Source organism: Vipera ursinii (assembly GCF_947247035.1).
Source record: "Vipera ursinii genome assembly, chromosome: 6".
Taxonomy (NCBI): domain Eukaryota; kingdom Metazoa; phylum Chordata; class Lepidosauria; order Squamata; family Viperidae; genus Vipera; species Vipera ursinii.
This window is the reverse complement of record NC_139515.1, coordinates 44,375,618-44,395,159: the sequence shown is the minus strand read 5'-3', so window position 1 is coordinate 44,395,159 and position 19,542 is coordinate 44,375,618. Positions and strand designations below refer to the sequence as shown.

General features: G+C 35.1%; 1 protein-coding gene across 9 annotated transcripts in view; it reads right to left on the bottom strand.

Annotated features, from left to right (window-relative positions):
• Positions 1-224: 224 nt before the first annotated feature.
• The window catches only part of CNOT2 (CCR4-NOT transcription complex subunit 2), a 74,618-nt gene continuing 55,300 nt past the window's right edge, over positions 225-19,542 (bottom strand). For 5 of the 9 annotated variants that reach the window (XM_083366452.1, XM_083366454.1, XM_083366455.1 and 2 more), the window contains 5 exons: positions 16,369-16,430; positions 16,204-16,253; positions 14,890-14,990; positions 14,157-14,301; positions 10,213-10,707 (listed from right to left, as the gene is read on the bottom strand). In XM_083366452.1, coding sequence (XP_083222578.1) covers positions 10,621-10,707; positions 14,157-14,301; positions 14,890-14,990; positions 16,204-16,253; positions 16,369-16,430 — 445 coding nt within the window. In that variant the 3' untranslated portion in view covers positions 10,213-10,620. Of the gene's footprint in view, positions 437-1,791; positions 2,205-7,549; positions 7,698-7,728; positions 9,849-10,212; positions 10,708-14,156; positions 14,302-14,889; positions 14,991-16,203; positions 16,254-16,368; positions 16,431-19,542 lie in introns of those variants that run through there. The other 4 variants (XR_014492938.1, XR_014492939.1, XM_083366451.1 and 1 more) reach the window with 4 other exon arrangements.

Here is a 19,542-nt window from a genome sequence, read left to right as displayed (position 1 = left end):
ATTTGAAGGGAGGGTTGAATTCCCCCCTCCCTCTCCACAGGGGGGAAAGGTACTTAGCAGCTTATTTAGGTGAAAAGAAGAAGATTAAGGTATAAGAGAGGAATCTTACCCCCGTCTCTTCCACGCTGCTTTAATGTTGCCTGATGGTAAGTTTGACTTTGGCTGTCTGCCAAAGTCTTTCATCCACTGGTACAAAGGGAATGCAGGCACTAACGGGGGGGGGGTTTGCGGCTCCCCCACATTTCTGCAAAAGCCCCTTCTGTCTGGTCGCCCATCCAAGGCAGCTCTTCGCCCCTTTTAGGACCACCACCCCCGCGATGCAAAACTGGACGTGGAAGACGGGAGCCGTCCTCCAGACGTCCATGTCGGCTGACATTGGCAAACTGGAAGTCAAGGTGTTAAACTCTTTGATTGAGTGTAATTTGCTTTTCCAATACTGAAAGAAAAAGAATCATTTTTTTAAAAAAACAAAGTGATTTAAACAATTCAAAGTGATTTAAAAAAAACAAATCACTCAACAATGTATCAATCAATTACACTAAAGAGCTTTGATCTCAGTTTTCTAAGCCTATTTCCAGAAAGGTGCTTTGCAGATAAATTGTATTAAGTCTTACTAAATCAAGTTCAGTCCCTTCAAATTTTGCATCATTTGTATAGTGTACAATATTGATACATGGATGAGCACACATTAATGCTCAGAAATTGAAATCTTTCAAAAACTATACAAAACATTAAGCATCCAACATAAGTGAATTGAAAAGAATTAAAAGTAGATATTTGATATATTGCTATTTGTAATATATTTTAAAATATACGTTTGTATTTGTGCTAAAATACTTTCCTGCATGAACTGCTTGTTTTAAAATTAACTCTTTCCAGCAGTATGTTGCCAAATAATGATCTAAAATGTTATTTCTTAATCTTGCATTTTAACATCTACATTCTTGTTTAAAACCATTTTAACCTACAAGACTATTTTTTTATTTAAAGAAGAAAGTGCCAAAAGTATTTTAGCTTAATTAAAATATTATTTTTAAAATTGAGCCAGTGACAAGGATATTAATGAGTATTAGAATTTCCAGTGAAACCATTATGCAGTATTAATAAAACTGCAGCAGTATGTACAAACACATAAGAGACTTGCAGTATTACCATTGATTGGGTTTAGAGATTTGCATATTCTTTTCTATAAGATACAAACCCCTTTTCCACTAAATTTAAATGGGCCCATTCCAAATATACTATATCTATATTCAAGGCAGTTTGCTTTGGTTGGTTAGAACTGTTTGAGTAGGGACACTGTTAGATGATATATGAATCATTGGTAAATATAGCCAGCTCCTTCTCAAACTTTTATGCACTGTGGTGAATGTAAGTTGTGTCTTGGTCTTTCTGATTAAAGTGCTGGCCTAGAAATCAGGAAATACCTCCATTAGGTATGAAAACTAGCTGGGTGACATTGGGCCAATGACTCTCAGTCCAACGCATCGCATGGAGTTTTTGTTGTGGGGAAAATAGGAAAAGGAAGGAGTAATTGGTATGCTCACTTTATAAAAAAAAGTCAAGATAGAAATCTAATAAAAAAATCATCCTATGTATTTATTCTGTTCTTTGTATAGTTATTTGCTATAATTGACTGGATTAAGGAAAGAGACCATGCCCTTACTTGAGTAAAGAGTAAATGCCACCTGTAATAATAGCAGAGCATTCTACATTTCAAAAACATTCAGGGATCCTATTCTGAGATATGAATGCTTTTATATGTACTGCTATAGCAATCCCTCATTTTACCTGTGAATGTTTTGTCCTTTTGATATTCCAGGGATGGCACAGAAATCCAAGGTACCCACAAATGATCCGTGAAAAGAAGTGTTATTGTTTCTTATTTTATTCAGCCCCTTAGGATTGATACAATGTTTACACCATCAAAATCCATGTCTTCAATCTTCAACACAAGCAGAAAAAGTAATATAGCTTCACTGATATACTTCTTCATATGTAGGTCTTCCTAGAGCCTTCTCAATCTTCTATTAGATCATCGGTCCTTGTCTACTTCTAACAGGTAGTGTATCATCACCTAACTGGTCTCTAAAAGACCAGATAGCAATGCATCTGGAATGTGAGCTATAGACTTTATATACTCGTGTGTCATCTCATTAGGATTTGGGACAGTTGGAGTGGAGTGATGGGGTGATTGAATCCCTCTGAAATCAAATAAGTGAAAATAATTTTGGTAGCATTACAATATGCCAATATTACCATCCAGACAGTATAACTATGGAAAGCTCTGTAATAATGCATAGCATTACTATAATACTTTATCTGAAGTCCTACTGAATTCAGTAAATTACCCAGCAGGTTCCTCCAGATTTAAATGAATAAACCTCTATAGCAGAAAAGTACCATAAGGAAATTGATTTGATCCAAAGAATCTTTTATAAATACAAAGTGTTTATAATAAGCTGAAAAACTGCCTGTACAAGTCCCTGGAGTTTCCTTGGCAAGATTACAGAAGTGGCTTGCTTTTGCTGCTTACCACAGCTGAAATAGAGTGACTGGCCCAAAGTCACCCACTTGGCTTCATTCCTAAGGCAGGACTAAAACTCAGTCTGTAGGCTTCTACTCCCGAAGACTTAACCACTATACCAGGCACACTGGCTGAGAAATTCTGGGAGTTAAAGTCCACAAGTCAGAAAAGGGCCAAATTTGAAGACCCTGCACCACACCAAACTAATACAAATTGGTGTATACAAATTGTGCAGGCAGAAATTTTCAAAGGGCTTCCTATTCCATTTTCCCTGACAATCCCCAGCATCTGCCATTTTTGAATTAAGTAGGACTGTTGGTTACCTAACATGTCTTCCATACATTCCTATTCCACTCACAACATGAGTGTGAATATCTTGTTTTAAGAAACATGTTCTTTAGGTCAACTCCACAAATTTTAAGATTTTATATTGTGGAACAACTATTTTATGTTTGCAGGTTACATACTGTAAGTTATAGAAAACTTCAGGTTTTTGCTGGTTTTATTATGATCAATTAAAACTGTTCTGCTTTGAGAAATATTTAAAAAGTTTTAGAATGCCACTCTTCATGAAAACATTGATCTTATATCTGTCTTATGACACTCTCTATAAGTGGAGTCCAGAGAAATGAAGTATGTTTAAGTCCCACATAAATCAATGAGATAATTGATTTATGCTAATTGACCAGAAACAAGTTAGAATTAAACCCTGTTTCCAAATGTACTGGAGAATTTTTTCCATCAACTACAGCAATTCTTAGCATGTTCTACCCAAAAGGCAACATTATAACTTATGGCTGGTTCTTTAATGAATATTCAGTCATGACAGAATTTTAAAAAACTAATTATAACTCATCCTCAGCTTAGGATGCCCCAGTCATATGATCACATTTCAGATACCAACTTGGATTTATGACAGGTTGCAATGTTCCGCAGTCACATGACTGGGATTTGCAATGGGTTGTGGGGTTTTTTGCCATTTTCCAGCAGAAAAAAAAAGAAACCCATCTACTGAAAAGGCTGAATGAAAGATCAGATGGTTCACTTAAGAACTGTGTGATTTGCATAACAACCGCAGTGACTTGCTTTACAACCAACCATAAAAATGGTTAAAAAAATCAAGTCTACTCACGTGGTATCTCAACTTATGACTGCAACAACTTATGATCAAAATTCTGGGCTCTGTTGTGGTCTTATGTTGAGGACTATCTGTATTTACTCCTGTATAAAATATTTTGTTCCCCATTACCCCAGTTATACTTGCTATGTGATCCATAGCAATTGCAGATGTTTTACTGCAATAAATCTCTATGAGATTTACCAAATACATTATTGAGGTTTTGAATGTAATACAGAAAATCTTCTGTTTGAAAAAAAATGATAAATCAATAAGGTTTGATATTGTTCAGGTAATTTTACTCAAAATTGGTTTTTATCTCAAAATTGCTGTTCTGATTCAAACTTTTTTTTAAGAAAAACAAATACTGAAATATAGTATTTTGCATTGCCTCATGAGTACTTTAAGAATTCAGAGAATATAATCACCAAATAGCTAAGTGAAATTATGAGGAAACACTTTCAAAACATTGTTTATTGCATACAGCCTTTTCATTTATTATAAAATGACATTGAGACATGAATGTGACTCTATAGTTTTAAGTGCAAAAAGCAGGTGTGATTCCATTGATAAAACATGTTCAGTGTAGAATATAAATAATCCTGTTTTAAGTCAAGCATAATAATCTAACAGCTGGCTTTTTACCAAGCCTTTTGTTAAGATCCATGTCCTTCTATTGTTGCTTGTATAACTGATACAATAATTTGGAGAACTGCCTTGCTCCGCTCTTGATAATTTTGCCCTCCATCCAATCCCCTTTTCAACCCATTTTCTGAATATTATTCCGCTTAATGGTAATGAAGGATAACTTTTCCTGAATTTCTTTTAATCGTTTTAATTTTCTCCCTGAGCAAAATCAGCATGGCCTATCTCTATTAATTGATGCAATTTCTACATCATCCTTAAGCCTCTCTTTCACTTCTTTTATTATTTTACAGTCCACCTATTTTCCTGATTGGTTTTCTTCTTGAAATTATACGTTTCTCATTGTTTCCTTCTTTTTTGGCCATATGCTTCTTGTTTTGCATTCCACTGTGATACTTTTCTGTCAATGCTTTGTTCTTCGTTAGGACTGATTTTCTTGGGTAAGGGCCTAACATTTATAACCTCTTTAAAAATACTTGAGAGCTAGGTCTCTTACAAACTTAACATCCTTTCTTACACTGTGGAATACCTTCCAACTGACCTTGTGTTACTGTGGTTTTCAGTAACTTCCAGACAAATCTAAAAATTTGGCCTTTTTTCAATCATTTTAAAAAAACCTTTTCTGACATAAATGTGACTGTGTTGGACTCTGCTAGCATTTTCTCTTGAAAATAAGCTAAAATGTAATAGCATTATGCAGTTGCAATTCCACAATTTTTACATCTTAGATGATAGATAATTCATCAATTGATCTACAGTAATGTATATTTGTCACTGGATACTACCAACAGCAGATGTCATATTCTCTTTTATAAATAGGAACAAATCTGCCCGTGTGCTTTTCTGTACGAGAATGGGACAACTCGCCACGACCAACTCACTGTGACTAACTCACTGCGGGACAACCAACCATTCAATTAAAATATTTTTAAAAAATATTTTAATTTTTATCATTCATATTTCATTTTGTTTCTCCTTCTGCATCCTTTCTTTAATCTATTCCATTTCTTCTGTATTAGTGTAACTCTTGTCCTGTGGCAAGCTGTCCTGCAGCGAGTAGATAGCACCAAGACCCACTCTGTCCTTTCCGTTGTTTAAAATGATGAACAGAGTAGAAAACACTAAGATCAACACTAAATTGAGAATGGAGCTCACATGGTAACAGTTATTTGGTGCAGTAACTAACCACCATTTACAGGGCTGCTACCATCAGGATAAAATAAGGGAACATGTAGATTAGAAGGATCAGTCTCTAGCCAATGAAATGCAAGAAATAATGTATAAATATGGCAGTAACGTGTTTTTCAGAGAATGGGGGGAGGTAAGAACGAACTGTAATAAATGACCATACATACAAAACTGAGAGACACAAATCTTCTGATTTATCTATCCCAACATGTTTTAACAACATAGGTAAAGGTAAAGTTTTTCCCGCACATGTGTGCTAGTCGTTTCCAACTCTAGGGGCCGGTGCTCATCTCCGTTTCAAAGCCGAAGAGCCAGCGCTTGTCCGAGGACGTCTCCGTGGTCATGTGGCCGGCATGACTAGATGCCAGAGGTGCACGGAACGCTGTTACCTTCCCACTGTAGTGGTCCCTATTTTTCTACTTGCATTTTTACGTGCTTTCGAACTGCTAGGTTGGCAGAAGCTGGGACGAGTAACAGGCGCTCGACCCACCAAACTGCTGACCTTCTGATCGACAAGCTCAGCATCGTAACCCACTGAGCCACCGTGTCCCATTTTAACATTTACCCACCCAATACCTATCCAAACTACCACAAAAAAATAACTGTTGTAGAAAGACAACAATCTAGAGCAAGAGACAAGCTCACTTCCTATTTTGACCCAACTATAATCTCAGATCTTAGCCATAATCAAAACTACTTCTGGGAGATATGCCTCCAAACTCAAATGGAATTAACTCATGCAGATCCCAAAGGTGCTTTTTCACGAGACAACTGAACTTTCTTGTTTTTCTTTGAAGGCATTTCACTTCTCATCCAAGAAGTTTCTTCACTATACGATCACTAACAAGCAACCTACCAAACAATCAAATTTGTTTGTAACTGCCAATTTCCAGATTCATCCCAAATTGAGGAGGAAGAATTAACTTCTTTCCCTTGCTATTTTGATTTTGAAAGAGGGGGAAAAACAGGTGTTTTCTGAACCAGGTTTTTTCGCTATATTCTGGTTCTGACCTCCAAACACTGGGCTGGACTCCTCTACATTAATTAAAAATATAGGAAGGCACATGAATATTTCTCAAAACATACACATGCAATATTTTTTAAAGTCTTGAAATTATTGTCTCTATTAGAAAGCACTGTAAACTAAAATACACAATTTAATGAGGCTATGTGAGTATCTCAGCAGTTCTATCCTGAAGATATGCCAACTAAAATATTTCCTTGGAAAAAGTTGATTAAGAAAAACCAACTTGCAAAATGCTGTGTAATTCCCTTTAAAGAGAAAAATGACATCCATTCCTGTATGCTGCATAAATGTGAGGATAACAATAAAAAAGAGATTGCAAGGATAGAGCAATATAAAGTAACTATAGGAATTCTTTAGAGACGTGGAATTAAATGCACCTCCCTAGACAATGTCACTGGCAAGCTAGTGTATACAGCAGGGGTCTTCAAACTTGGCCTTTTTATGACTTGTGGACTTCAACTCCCAGAATTCCTCAGCCAGGCACGCTGGCTGAGGAATTCTGGGAGTTGAAGTCCACAAGTCATAAAAGGGGAAGTTTGAAGATCCCTGGTATAGTGACTCTTTTGCATCAGATTAAAAAACAGACTACATATAGTTTTCCTGCTGAAAAATATTTGTATCTTGTGAAAGATGTTTACATGCAGAATGAAATAAAAACACAAGAGAATGTTACAATAAATTGGAAATAAAATTATTTACTAATCTGAGAATATATATTTTAAAAAACTTACTTGAGGTATTTCAACAAGTGAAATTATATTAAAGAATGATATTAACCATCATTACCACTACTTACTTGGATTACTGCAATGCAGCCTATATGGGGATGACTCTGAAGACTGCTCAGAAACTGCAACTGATATAAAATGTATCAGGTCCTAGCTTAGCAAATCAAATTATCTATATTCTTACATTTATTCTATGGTGACCACAGTGGTTACCAGTATGTTTCCTGGTGCAATTCAAAGTGATGGTTTTAACATATAACCATGGCAGCAAGGGAAGAACCATCTTCCTTCACACAGAAACAGCCTACCGAACTTACCCTTTGCACACATTCTTCCACCATCTTTTAATGATGCCTCAAATACATGAAGAGACAAGAGTGCAGGTAACATTTTTGCTTAGAACCCTCATATTCCAGTCTTCTTCTGGAAATTAGGCTGATGCCTTCTTTGGCAGCCTTCTGGAAGCTATTAAAGACAAACCTGTTCTGAAGTGTCATTGAGTAATGAATTGCAACCTCTGTGCCTAATGTATTATGGTAGATTTGTGTTTTATTTAGGTATCAGGTTTTTAACCTATGTTTTTATGATGTAAGCTGCCTTACATTGCTTTCTCAGTCCAAGGGATACAAATGCAATAAATTATTAAAGAAATATTAACCCTTATAAAGTTAAGGAGCCATGGAAATCACTATGGAATTATTACTTATTTGCTGTAAGATGCAGTTTCAGTATAGCCTACTAATGCTATTAGAGCTATTCAATAATAAACAGATTGTAAACACTCTCTTACTTCAGTAAAAAGGATTAGTTTAATTAATATGGCTTTATAGAATGCTTCCAATTTTAATTGTATTTTTCATGCAAAAACCTAGTCTTTTCTGAAATTTTCATAAAAGATTGCTAGAACACAGGTCAGTAAATACTATTTTTCTCATACATACATATTATTCACAAAATATGAAATTCAATGTTAAGTAGATCACATGTAATAAGTTGAAGTGCATGGTTGTTTGGTAATTCACCACTATCAATTCCTGACTCCATATTAATGACAATCTAGGTAGAATTTTAATTGACAGCATGTAATGCTTTATTTTGTTAGCATTAACATATAATGGATCCTGTTCTTGTTTTATTTAACCAAAAGGTTTGTAAATGTACAATATTGCAAATTAGACCACAATAAAGTGCATCTAAAGTTGTATTTCTTTTTTAAAAAGCCATGGCCTTTTGAAACAGCAACATTCTTAATTAAGATACATTGCTTAGTTGGGCATGAACTTGTCCTGCAATCATCCCATAGCTTTAATTTTAAATAGCACTTGACTACAAAGCATACAATGTAAAAATCAATTTAAGAGATCACAGCTGTATTAACAGAATTTTGCTGACTTATCATGTTTCTAGGTCAAGGTTGTAAATATGAAATTTTGAATATTTTCGGTCATTACTTTTGAAAAACTTGTAAATAGTAAATGTATTTAAATAATGGAGCAACAAAGTATTTGCATGATATATGTTACCAGAAATAACTGTGCTCAGACTGAGGAAGTGCTTTGCTTTAAATAATAAAATGACAGTTATCGTTTTTATATTTTTATGTCTGCCAGTTAACCCAAAATACATATAAAATGTAGAATTTTATTTGCTGTACACCTGATATAGAAATATAATACTAGAGGCTGATTTCCCAAAGTTTTTTTTAAAAAATCCAACAATTTTCTTTTACACTACATAGAAAAAAAATTAAAATTAAACATTTCACTGACATTATTCTGCTGTATTTTCTTACTTTGGTAATTTCAGCTAAATTGCACCAACTTTTAAGATCTGATTGCAATATAATAGCTGACTTAAATTTGCAACAGTAAAGGGATATACACTTTCCTCTACCCACAGTCTAAATAATATTGTTACAGTGCCTTTCACAAATAAAATGTATTCATGGTTTGGTTTTGAACCTCCAGGGGAAAAAAATGAAGCATCAAATGAAATGGTTCTTCTCCTCTCAAAAGTTTAAAACAACATACCGACACAAAGTTATTTCAATGTGAATTTTTGGACCTCCCTTGATTGCCCAGCTAATCCATCCCAACTGCTTAACATACATTATTTTATTATGCTAATCTGTTTGGACATGACAATGTTTAATGGAGCATTTAGGCCACAGTGGAAACGTATGCAACTCTTATTCATGAAATGTCTGTAGCAAAACTACTCTTCATATTAAGTGCCACAATCATCTTATAGCTTTGCATTTTTAATACTTCAACTTTTTATATATTTTCATTGTTGAAGAAATGATATCACAGTTTCAAATCAAAGTCAACACTGCAGTGAGGAGAGCTTTTCTACTTTATTACAAAGAGAAGAAGCCTTTATGTGGTCAGAAAATACAAGATTGATCTTTTTTTTTCTCTTCCTATGAAACGCTGCTGTTCAAACAGCCAGAGTGAATTGTCTCAGTTCACTTCGTTAAGTCCCATCACATTCACTTGGGTATGGATGTCCTTGGCTGCTGAAATCTGGCCCTTTAGTGCACAGGGCGACATAGATGTCCCCTGACCAGCAGTTCCAGAATGTCCCGTTTTCATATATTGCATCCATGCACACCTCCTAAAAATGAGGTACAGCAGGGCAAACATTTTCCAAAATAGATGTCATATATATAATATATACACATTCGTACATACATACCTTTATTCATGTGATGTCCAAAAATTTAAAAAAAATGTACACATTTATTACAAAATCGTAACAAAGACTGGACAGTGTTTTGCTCATTCTGGAAAGATGAAGCTCAGTTAACACACAACTTTGGAAATGAACCATAAGTTGTGGCAATATCTTTCTTCTAAACAGATATTCTTGCATTAAGTTGGCGAAAACTGCCTTTTCAAAAACTGAAGGGGAAGTAAAATGAAGGAAGCAGACCTTGCTCATCTTTCCAAATGAAATACGAGAAGGATCTTCACATAAAAATGCACAAACATTTTTTTTATTACCAAGAGTGCTACAATGAACAATGCAAATTTTATTGTCTATTTTGTTTCTTTTTTTTCCTTTTTTTACATTTTGGAAACTAGTAAACTTTTGTCAGTGTACTTGCTTGTCTTTACAGACCCAAGCTTGTCTGCTGGCAAAAAAAATAAAAATAATATAAAAAAAAAATCCGACCCTGCACAAACTAAAGGAAAACAAATTATAAATTTAGTTGTTGGGCAGCACATAATTAGTAAGGCAGGACTTCAAATGGTGACCCTTTTGCATGAACCAATTGCCAGATCCTCAAAAGGAATTAAAACCGGGATGCCTGAGCCACTTCAGTTTTGCAGTTATGTTGAGTATTGTGCTGAGACAGCCATACCCCAAGACAAGAGGGAAGTCTTCAGAAGGCTTGCTGAGCAGGGTTGTAGTTGAAAGTGGATGGCAGATGAGGCCGTTCTTCTAGTTTATCATATTCCAGATGGAACTCCTACAAACCCAAACAAAGGCAATTATTCTACTATCAGCCAACAGGTCATTGGAATTAATGATTTTGCACATTTAACCAAAAGAAAACACTGTTTCTTTCAAATAAAATAAAATAAACTTTCCCTTAGGACAGCCTTTTAGAAATTAAATTTAATTTTTAAAAGTCACCATTTCCCAAAGTTTGCAATATATCTTACATTTATTTTATACCAATTAGATGAAATCTAACTGCAGCTAGATTAAGTTTTTAAAAATGAAGAATTCAAATCGGAAAGATTCGTGTTAGTATTGTCAAAATACAATTCTGTAAGAATGTATTTGTTTCCTGTCAGATTTTCTGCATATTTTTGCCAATGAATGTTATCAGAATTTAATGTGGGTCCTATAAAGAAGTAAATGTTTGGAGCTTATTTCAAGAATAAGACAATCCAACATGATATGTGACAGTATGAAAAGTAATCACACCCTTATATTAACTAACTGGTTGTACCATCTTTAGCTGTAAATATTACTTCCTGCAATTGGTGATCAGTTTGTCACATCACTATATCCTATTGGCCTGTTTTTTATTTTTTTAAATAGAGAAATATTTTAAATTAGTGACATGAGAGTTTTCTAGCATGAAGTCCCATTTCAGATTGTGTCACTGTATTTCTATGAGGCTGAGGTCTGGATTTTGACTTCACCATTCCAACCCACTGAATTTATTCTCTTATTCCATTCCATTGTAGCCTTGCTTATTCATTAGGGATCACTGTCCTCCCTTGGCAGCCTGGCCCAACGCTGGGGGGGGGGTGTTAGTGGCAGGTGCATGCACATGCACACAGCTCCATTTGTGCAAGTGGTTTGCACATGCCCTCCACTCACATGAATGGAGGTTTGCGCGTGAGTGGAGGGCACCTGAGGAGAGGGCTCTTGTGCTCACGCGCAAAGCTCCACTTGTGAGAGCAGAGGGCGCTCATGAGCATCGCTCCATTCACATGAATGGAGCTGTGTGTGTTAGTGCAAGCACTCTCCACTCGCACGAATGGAGCTTCATGAGTGCAAGGTCCTTCCGCTCATATGAGTGGAGTTTTGTGTTTGTGCACGCACTTGCCCACCATCTGCATGAGTGGAGCTCTGCAAGCACACTTGCCCATTTCTCCCGAAGCCCGGTTTCAAACAGGGCACGCTCAGTAGTGGGCCACAGCCCAGGGGTTGGGGACTCCTGTTTTACATGACCCACCAAGTCTTCAGCTGATGGACAGAATTCTTTGTGGAATTCTGACCAAATTTTAAGCTTTCTGTAATAATAAATTCTTCAAATTCTAAGGCAGTAAAACATACTCAAACCACGGCAGGTCCACTTCCATGCTTGACAGCTATGATATTTTTATTATAGACTACAGTATTTCATTTCTGCAAAGTGTAACTGAATTGACTGAACCAGGGAGACAATTACTTTTCATATTTGCAATGCACATTGGATTATGTTATGAAATAAAAAAATCAATAGCAAACAACCTTTACTTAACAATAATCCCCTATGAAGCTTGGATAATATTTAGCAGCAGATATGCAACCATTTATAAAATCCAAGATGGATGACTATTTTTCACAGAATTGTATTTATAACTCCAATCAACACTTTTAAAAATACATAGAAAGAAAACAATTAATAAAAATACTAACTGCTAGAAATTAGACAGAAGAATGCAAACATTTCTCTCTTTACTTCGGAATCAGGGATGATTTTCAATAGTAGATAATATCTGTAGCTTAGGGTTGAACTGTGGAGTCCTTGCTAAAAGCTAATTGGCTCTGGTAAGATTTATTTTTGAAAAAATCTCAGGTTCACGAAAAAGAATTCCTTCCTATGTTCAGTGAGTCTTGTGTCAGATCAGTCAACAAGTAGTGAATGGTACATATTCTGCAAGTAACTATTTGCAGTATTGTTTTTGCACATTCATTACGCAAAGAACAAAATCAATTCCATCTTTCCCCCTAAAAGTACTGTAAAACATTTATCTTGAGTCATACTTGAAGAAGCAGAGAAAGGTGCTAATTATAGTTGAATATCACCCTATTAAGAGGCATATCTCTGAATGGTAATTAAGTAAAATGGTTTTCACTATTAGGCTGTTTCAAGAATATTACTAATTTTCTCCCATTGGCAATACTACATTTCTATTACTTACACACAAGTAAGTATTTACACATAAGTACAATTTATTCATTTTATTAGCACAACTTATATGCCTTTGTATTTCTAGAAACTGAATGGCATATAGTAGTAAGTAATAAAATTAAAAACAGAATTAAATTGATGCAATTACAATAATTCAATCCAACTGATCATTTAGTAGTAGTGTGACCTTATTAATTTCCAAATTGTTTTCAAAGAGCCATGTTTTTTACAATTCTCCAAAAATGTACTAAGGAAGCAGTGGACCAGTATTCCTTAGAAGAAAGGACGCCTTCATCAAGAAGGCTGAAATCCAAAGTCCCTGAAGATGGCGTTCTCTTTCTCCCAGATATTGCCAGAACAGCAAATTCAGTTCAGAGATATCCTAGGCCTTAAGCAACATAAGGCTTTGTGACAATTCAGCGTATTAACTTTCATCCAGAAAGTAACGGATATCAACACAGCTTCCACAATACTGCTGTGGCATGGGCACTTATAACTACCTAAACCAAAACTGTTTTCAAGGTAGCTCCATCTACAGTAAATTGCAATAATCCAGCTGGTGACTAAGTGGCAAGAACATGAGTGGCTACAAGGACTACTAATCGAGGAGAGACCATAATTAGTAAACAAGATAAAAATGTGCAGTTCCTTCTGGCCATAAAATCCGTATGTTCAACTAGAAGTTATGACTCCAAGAGGCCCACCAACTTGCAGGCCAGTTCTATCAAAGGCAATCCAGAATAAAAGATGAACTATTTCTATATTCAGTCAGTTTCAGTCATAAACATTCTATCTTTGAAGGATTTAGTCCAAGACTATTTTTCCTCCTATTTTTTCCCTAACAATCCTCAAACACTGGGTCAGAGCCTTCGGTCACTACATCTCTTGCCTGGCTGAGGTGGAGACACATCATGGCATATTATCAATATCAATTTATAACTTTTTTTGAAATGTGTTCTTCTGGATTTTTTTGTTGTTATTCTGTCTCTCACTGTTAAAATAAACCTACCATTAAAATTATAGACTGATCATTTCTTTGTCAGTGGGCAAACGTACAAAATCAGCAGGGGATCAAATATTTTTTCCCTCACTGTAGGAAGGAGGATACCCAGTGAAGGGCATGATAAATGATACCAAAAGCTGCTGATAGGCCTATCAAGGCAAGTCAAATCCCTGTATCCTGATCCCACCAACAACAATCAACGAGAGTAAGCAATATGGTTTCAATCTCACATGGCAGTCTGGCATTTTAAAGATCTAAATACATATATATATAAATATACCTTCGCTACTTTTCTCCAGTTAAGACAGTCAAAGAAATAGTATGTTCCTCTCTCATATGTATTAGTTTTCATTGTTGGCTCCATGCCTGGTGCTCTGGTAATCCATACTCTCTCTTCTTTGTGGTATCTCCAGTCTCGGTTAAATCTTTTGTCATCCAATCAGGAAAAAGAAGATTCTATTAGCTGGACTGATTTAAATTTGTTAAAAAGTAAAATTGTAATTAACAAAATACCTTTGCCTATATTAAATATGTGCTTTTATGTGCACATAGCTTATAAAAATATTTTTATACTGTAATTTTCCTTGCAGCACATAACCTAAATTAAATGGTAGATTAACTGAAGGAAATATTTACGTATTCAAAGTGGAGCTGCTTGCCTTACAGTATTTGAGAATTTTATACAAAAAAGAAACACTTATCAAAACTGACCATTTATAAATAGAAGCCTGCTGAATAGTAGTCATTTTTTGCAATTATCCATAATAATCTTTTTGAAACTCCAGGCATGTTTACTAATCTAAAAGATTCCATACTCCTGATACAAGAGTTCTGCACCATGTAAAGCATGAGGGAAGAAAGTCTACAAGTGGAAGCTTTAAAAAAAATTGAATAGTTGTTGCTTAAACTTCCCCTTCAGATGGCATACTACAGTAACTGGTTGTTAAAATGGAAGATATTCATCATTTTAAAAACCATATATTTTCTTATAAAATTCACTAAAAATGACATACAGCTCTACTGCTGCTAATAGTTGTAATACATCTCCTCCATTCATATAATAGAGATAAAAGAGTAGATCTTCCCCATAGCGACCAAGCTTTATTGCAGCCAACTGAAAAGGAAAAAAAAGACTTTCAAAATCCAATGTAAGTTTTATTTATATTAGTAAGAGATGATTTAAAAATAAAGATCTTAGAAATGAATTAATTCTTTGATGTTACACATATACATCCATGTAGTTGGTAAGAGACAGAACAGCTGACAGAATTTTTAATTGGCTTCCCTAAATTTCCCCAAATGCTTATTCTGGTACCTACATCCAATAAGAATGGTTTAGCATTAAACCTAAACCAGAAGTACTATTTCTCAATAAACCAGAATTATGACCATACACACAACTTAAAATTCTTGATAGGAGATTGAAACCAAACCTCTTAGTACTGATATAATGACAGACAAACCAATGGTAAAGACTTCCCAGTCTGTTTAGCTATTCTTCTGTCAGGCATAACTAAGTAGAGGTGACTAGCAGCCTCCATACTTGTATTATATTTGAACAGGATCTAAGAGAATGTGGATTATAAACCACTGTCCAAGTATATGTTTTTCTTGTATGACAATAATACAGTCATTAAGAGTGTGAAGTATCCTACCATACTTTACCTATTTAGGAGAACTGAGTGAAGAATTAGGAAAAATTTACTTCAGAATTTGTTTTCTATCATATGCTTATAATTCTGTATTCTGCCTGTATGTAATTAGAATTCTGGCTTTTGATAAAATAAATCTGCAAATAAAATTGTTTTGAGCACTCCATCAGACTGCCATTTTTTTATATACATGCACATTTCCAAAACACAGTAACACTTTTTCAGAGGAAATACCCAAACCCAAATATATGGATTGATTATACTGTTAAAGTAGAATTTACTATGTTGATAAAAATGTTCATCTATCCTCCCAAAATATAAACTGAGAACAAATGTAGTGATTTTATTTAGTAAAACTTTTTTAAAAATGTAAAACTATTTATTAAGATACCTTATATTTTAAAGAAACTTTTCTAAAATATCAAATGCATACTATAATATAGAAATGTGTTTCAGAAGGAATAATAATATTTAGCAATTATATAGATTTTAAAGCATTTTTTATATCTTCATCTGAAAAATAGCTCATTAAATTAATATTACTGTAGAATGACACTTTATTCAAGCAACCTGATGTTAATACCACTATATATACAGATTGTCAAAAATATAACAGCCTGAGAATTTTTATTTAGTTCTATTGTATTCTGTTAAGGGACCATAAAGTATACTCACCTTATCCCTAATGTGAATATTTGTTAAGTATTCAGAAGGAACATGGAAGTCTGGATAAGGGAATGAGACGTGATTTAATTCTTAATCCATGATACTGATTTTCAAGAATATTAAGAGTATAGTAAGTTAAATATATATATATATATATTAATCGATCAACCTTACCTATGTCTTGAGGTCGACAGGGTGAAGAAGCCCACGGTGATGCAAATTTGGGGTAAAGATTTCTGTACAGAAAAAAAAGATACTTAACTGCGAAAGATTATTCCTTCTCAAAATGCTATTTCAAATACAAAAACAGAGGCTGGTTTACACACCATCTAGCTTCAATAGATTATCTGGATCTAGATTAATACCAAGAATTTGATAATACAATAAAATAAACACAAAACACTGATTAGAAAAAGTGAGAAAATGTTTAAAAATATCCAGTACTAGAAGAAATCTGTGATGATTTTAAACAATATAGGATATTATAGCAATATTTACATAACATTAAATTAGAACCTAATGCTCAGTATACAAAGATATGCCAAAATGTTTTAATTATTTTCACTAATTTCTATATACTGTAATCCTCTCTTATCAATATTACTAATACTTTATTGATAACAAGTAATTTTGTTGGATCCAAACTAACCCAGATGGAGCAATTAAATATAATTCTACATTTTGGTATAATGTTGTCATTGAAGAAATGATGCCATTATGTCATTTGCCTCAATACAACATAATGCCAACATTTGGCAATTGTAATAATCACAAATAATGCAACTTGATTTACTTTGAATTATTAAATGTCATTTGACTCTTTCATTTTTTGAAAAATTAAAGTTGGATGTTTCACTGTGTTACTGTTTTGTTATTAATGGTCATTGCATTTTTCCACTGTTGCAGCAGTCAATCGTTAACATTCAAATATCAACAAAATATAACATTTCTTTTGTCACATTAGTTTTTGATGTGTGTCATTAATCATATGTCATATTGTTTTGATTCTAACTGAATTAATATTTCAATATTTGAAAAATGTATATGCTTGCATTAACTATCAAAATATGAATGAAATTTGTGTTTATTAATCTGATATAAACTTAATTGGATCAAAGGAATGCTGCAAGCATAGCATACATGTGCAAAGCCTTTGACAATTTTATCGGGCACAATAATTTTTGCTGGGTTCACAATTGGCTGAGACACAGAAAGTGCCCATTAATAGCTTCGTTTTAACTTCAAAGAAAGTCTCCAATGCTACAGGGCTATTGCTTGGGTCCTGTACTATTCAATGTTTCTATCAATTAACTTGGATAAAAGAGATGGGAAGATACTTAGCATGTTTGTAGATCATAAAAGCTAGGATGACCAGAACCAGAGGGTGAAAACTACAACTTAGATGTAATATTACAAATAACTTCCTGACTGAATATGTTGTCAGCTAGTGACTTGGTGATTTCTTTTTCCCTACAGATCTTTAGAGACTACATAATCAATTGTTTAAAAATGTTCCAGTGGATTATGCACTGAGTAGGGGGGCATGGTTGCTCTGTGGTTAGAATGGGGGATTGACTAATGGCAAGCCCAAGTTCAGGATCTGTGTACTGCAGAGCAGGGGAGCTCCCGACACTTGCTCCAGCTTCTGCCCACCTAGCAGTTCAAAAGCATGTAAAAATGCAAATAGATGAACAGGTACTACTTTAGTGGGAGGCAAGCTTCCATTTGGGCATCTCCCAGCTAATACCTCAAGACATGGAAGTGTTTTGGTAGCTGCTTCCGAATCCCATTGACTGCCGAACATCTACTGTCTCTGATGCAGTAGACCAGACATGTCAAACTCGCGACATCACATGATGTCGCGCAACATATTGGAGCTTTTTCCCCATTGCCGGCAATGGGGTGGGTGCGGTTTCATTGCGATGCATCCGGCCCATGGGCTGGCAGTTTGACACCCCTGCAGTAGACTCTCGGCTTTCTGTAAAATCACCATATGCTAAATACATAATGCATTGAGTATAAAGTTAAGCTAGATGATTTCTAAGTTCCCCACCAAATATTTTGATTTTACGTTTGGGGATTTAACAACCTTTCTGTGATCAGGAATTACATGGCTGAAAATCACAGAAAATGTAATAAAGATGCAAAGCAATATTACTGTGGTTGAATTCCCAGCTTCCCCTAATCTGTCCATTTAATGGAGTTTTGAGAAATGCAAAGGCATTTTTTTTTAGCTTCTCTGGACTCCAACCTGCAGAAAACCTGTACTATTGGTCAGTTAACCATTAAATATCAATTGCACAAAGTTGGAGATTTCAGAAAGTACATGTGACTTGTGGAGCATAAACTTTCCATTATATGTAAATTGGATTGTATAAGCACTCTTTTCTCAAATTAATGAAAACAGTGGTTAGAATGCAGTATTGCAGGCTAATTCTGCTAACCTCCATCAGTTTGATTCTCACCAGCTCAAGGTTGACTCAGCCTTCCATTCTTCCAAGGTCATTCAGCTAAATCCAGATTGTTGGGGGCAATATGCTGACTCTATAAACCACTTAGAAAGGGCTGTAAAGCTCTGTGAAGTGGTATATAAGTCTAAGTGCTATTGCTATTTGTGTAGGAATTGGGGTGGATTTGATTTAAATTAAGTCAATTTAAATCATGATTTAAATCACTAGTAAAAAGGCTTGATTTAAATCAACTCAATTTAAATCATAATTTAAATCTCTTTCATCTGTCCTGCAGCGGCTCCTCCTCTGACTTGCTGTTGACTCACCGACAGTCCCATTCACTTTAATGGGACTACTGGTGATGTGGCAATGACACAACAAGGTGAGGGACAGGGCAGGCTGCAGGTGAGTGGATGCCCATTAACAGGCACTGCCATGATGGACCTGAAATGACAGGTGCTCTTTAAATGTAAGGACTCAATTCTTGCTGGTAATTAGAATCATTAATATTATTATTGGAAACAAAATGAAGGTTTCCTATTTAGAATAATAAGCTGTCAGGTTAGTAAAACAGCCATATCAGAACCGATTTTAGATTAATAGGTTAATCACACATACCGTTTCCCCGAAAATTAGACCTACCTCAAAAATAAGACCTACCCTGATTTTTTGGGGTGGGCCTAATATAAACCCTACCCCCAAAATAAGTCCTAGTTAGGACCCAGCCCACTCCGTCCCATCTCGCTGCCACAATGGGGCAAGAGAGTGTGTGTGTCGCGTTGCTGCCGCCACAACGAGGAAAGGCAGGTGGGGGAGGGGATGGAGCTGCCCCACACCTGCTTATTTCATGCCCCCCCCAGCCAGGCCACTCCTTGCTCAGCGACCTTCCCTTTCACTT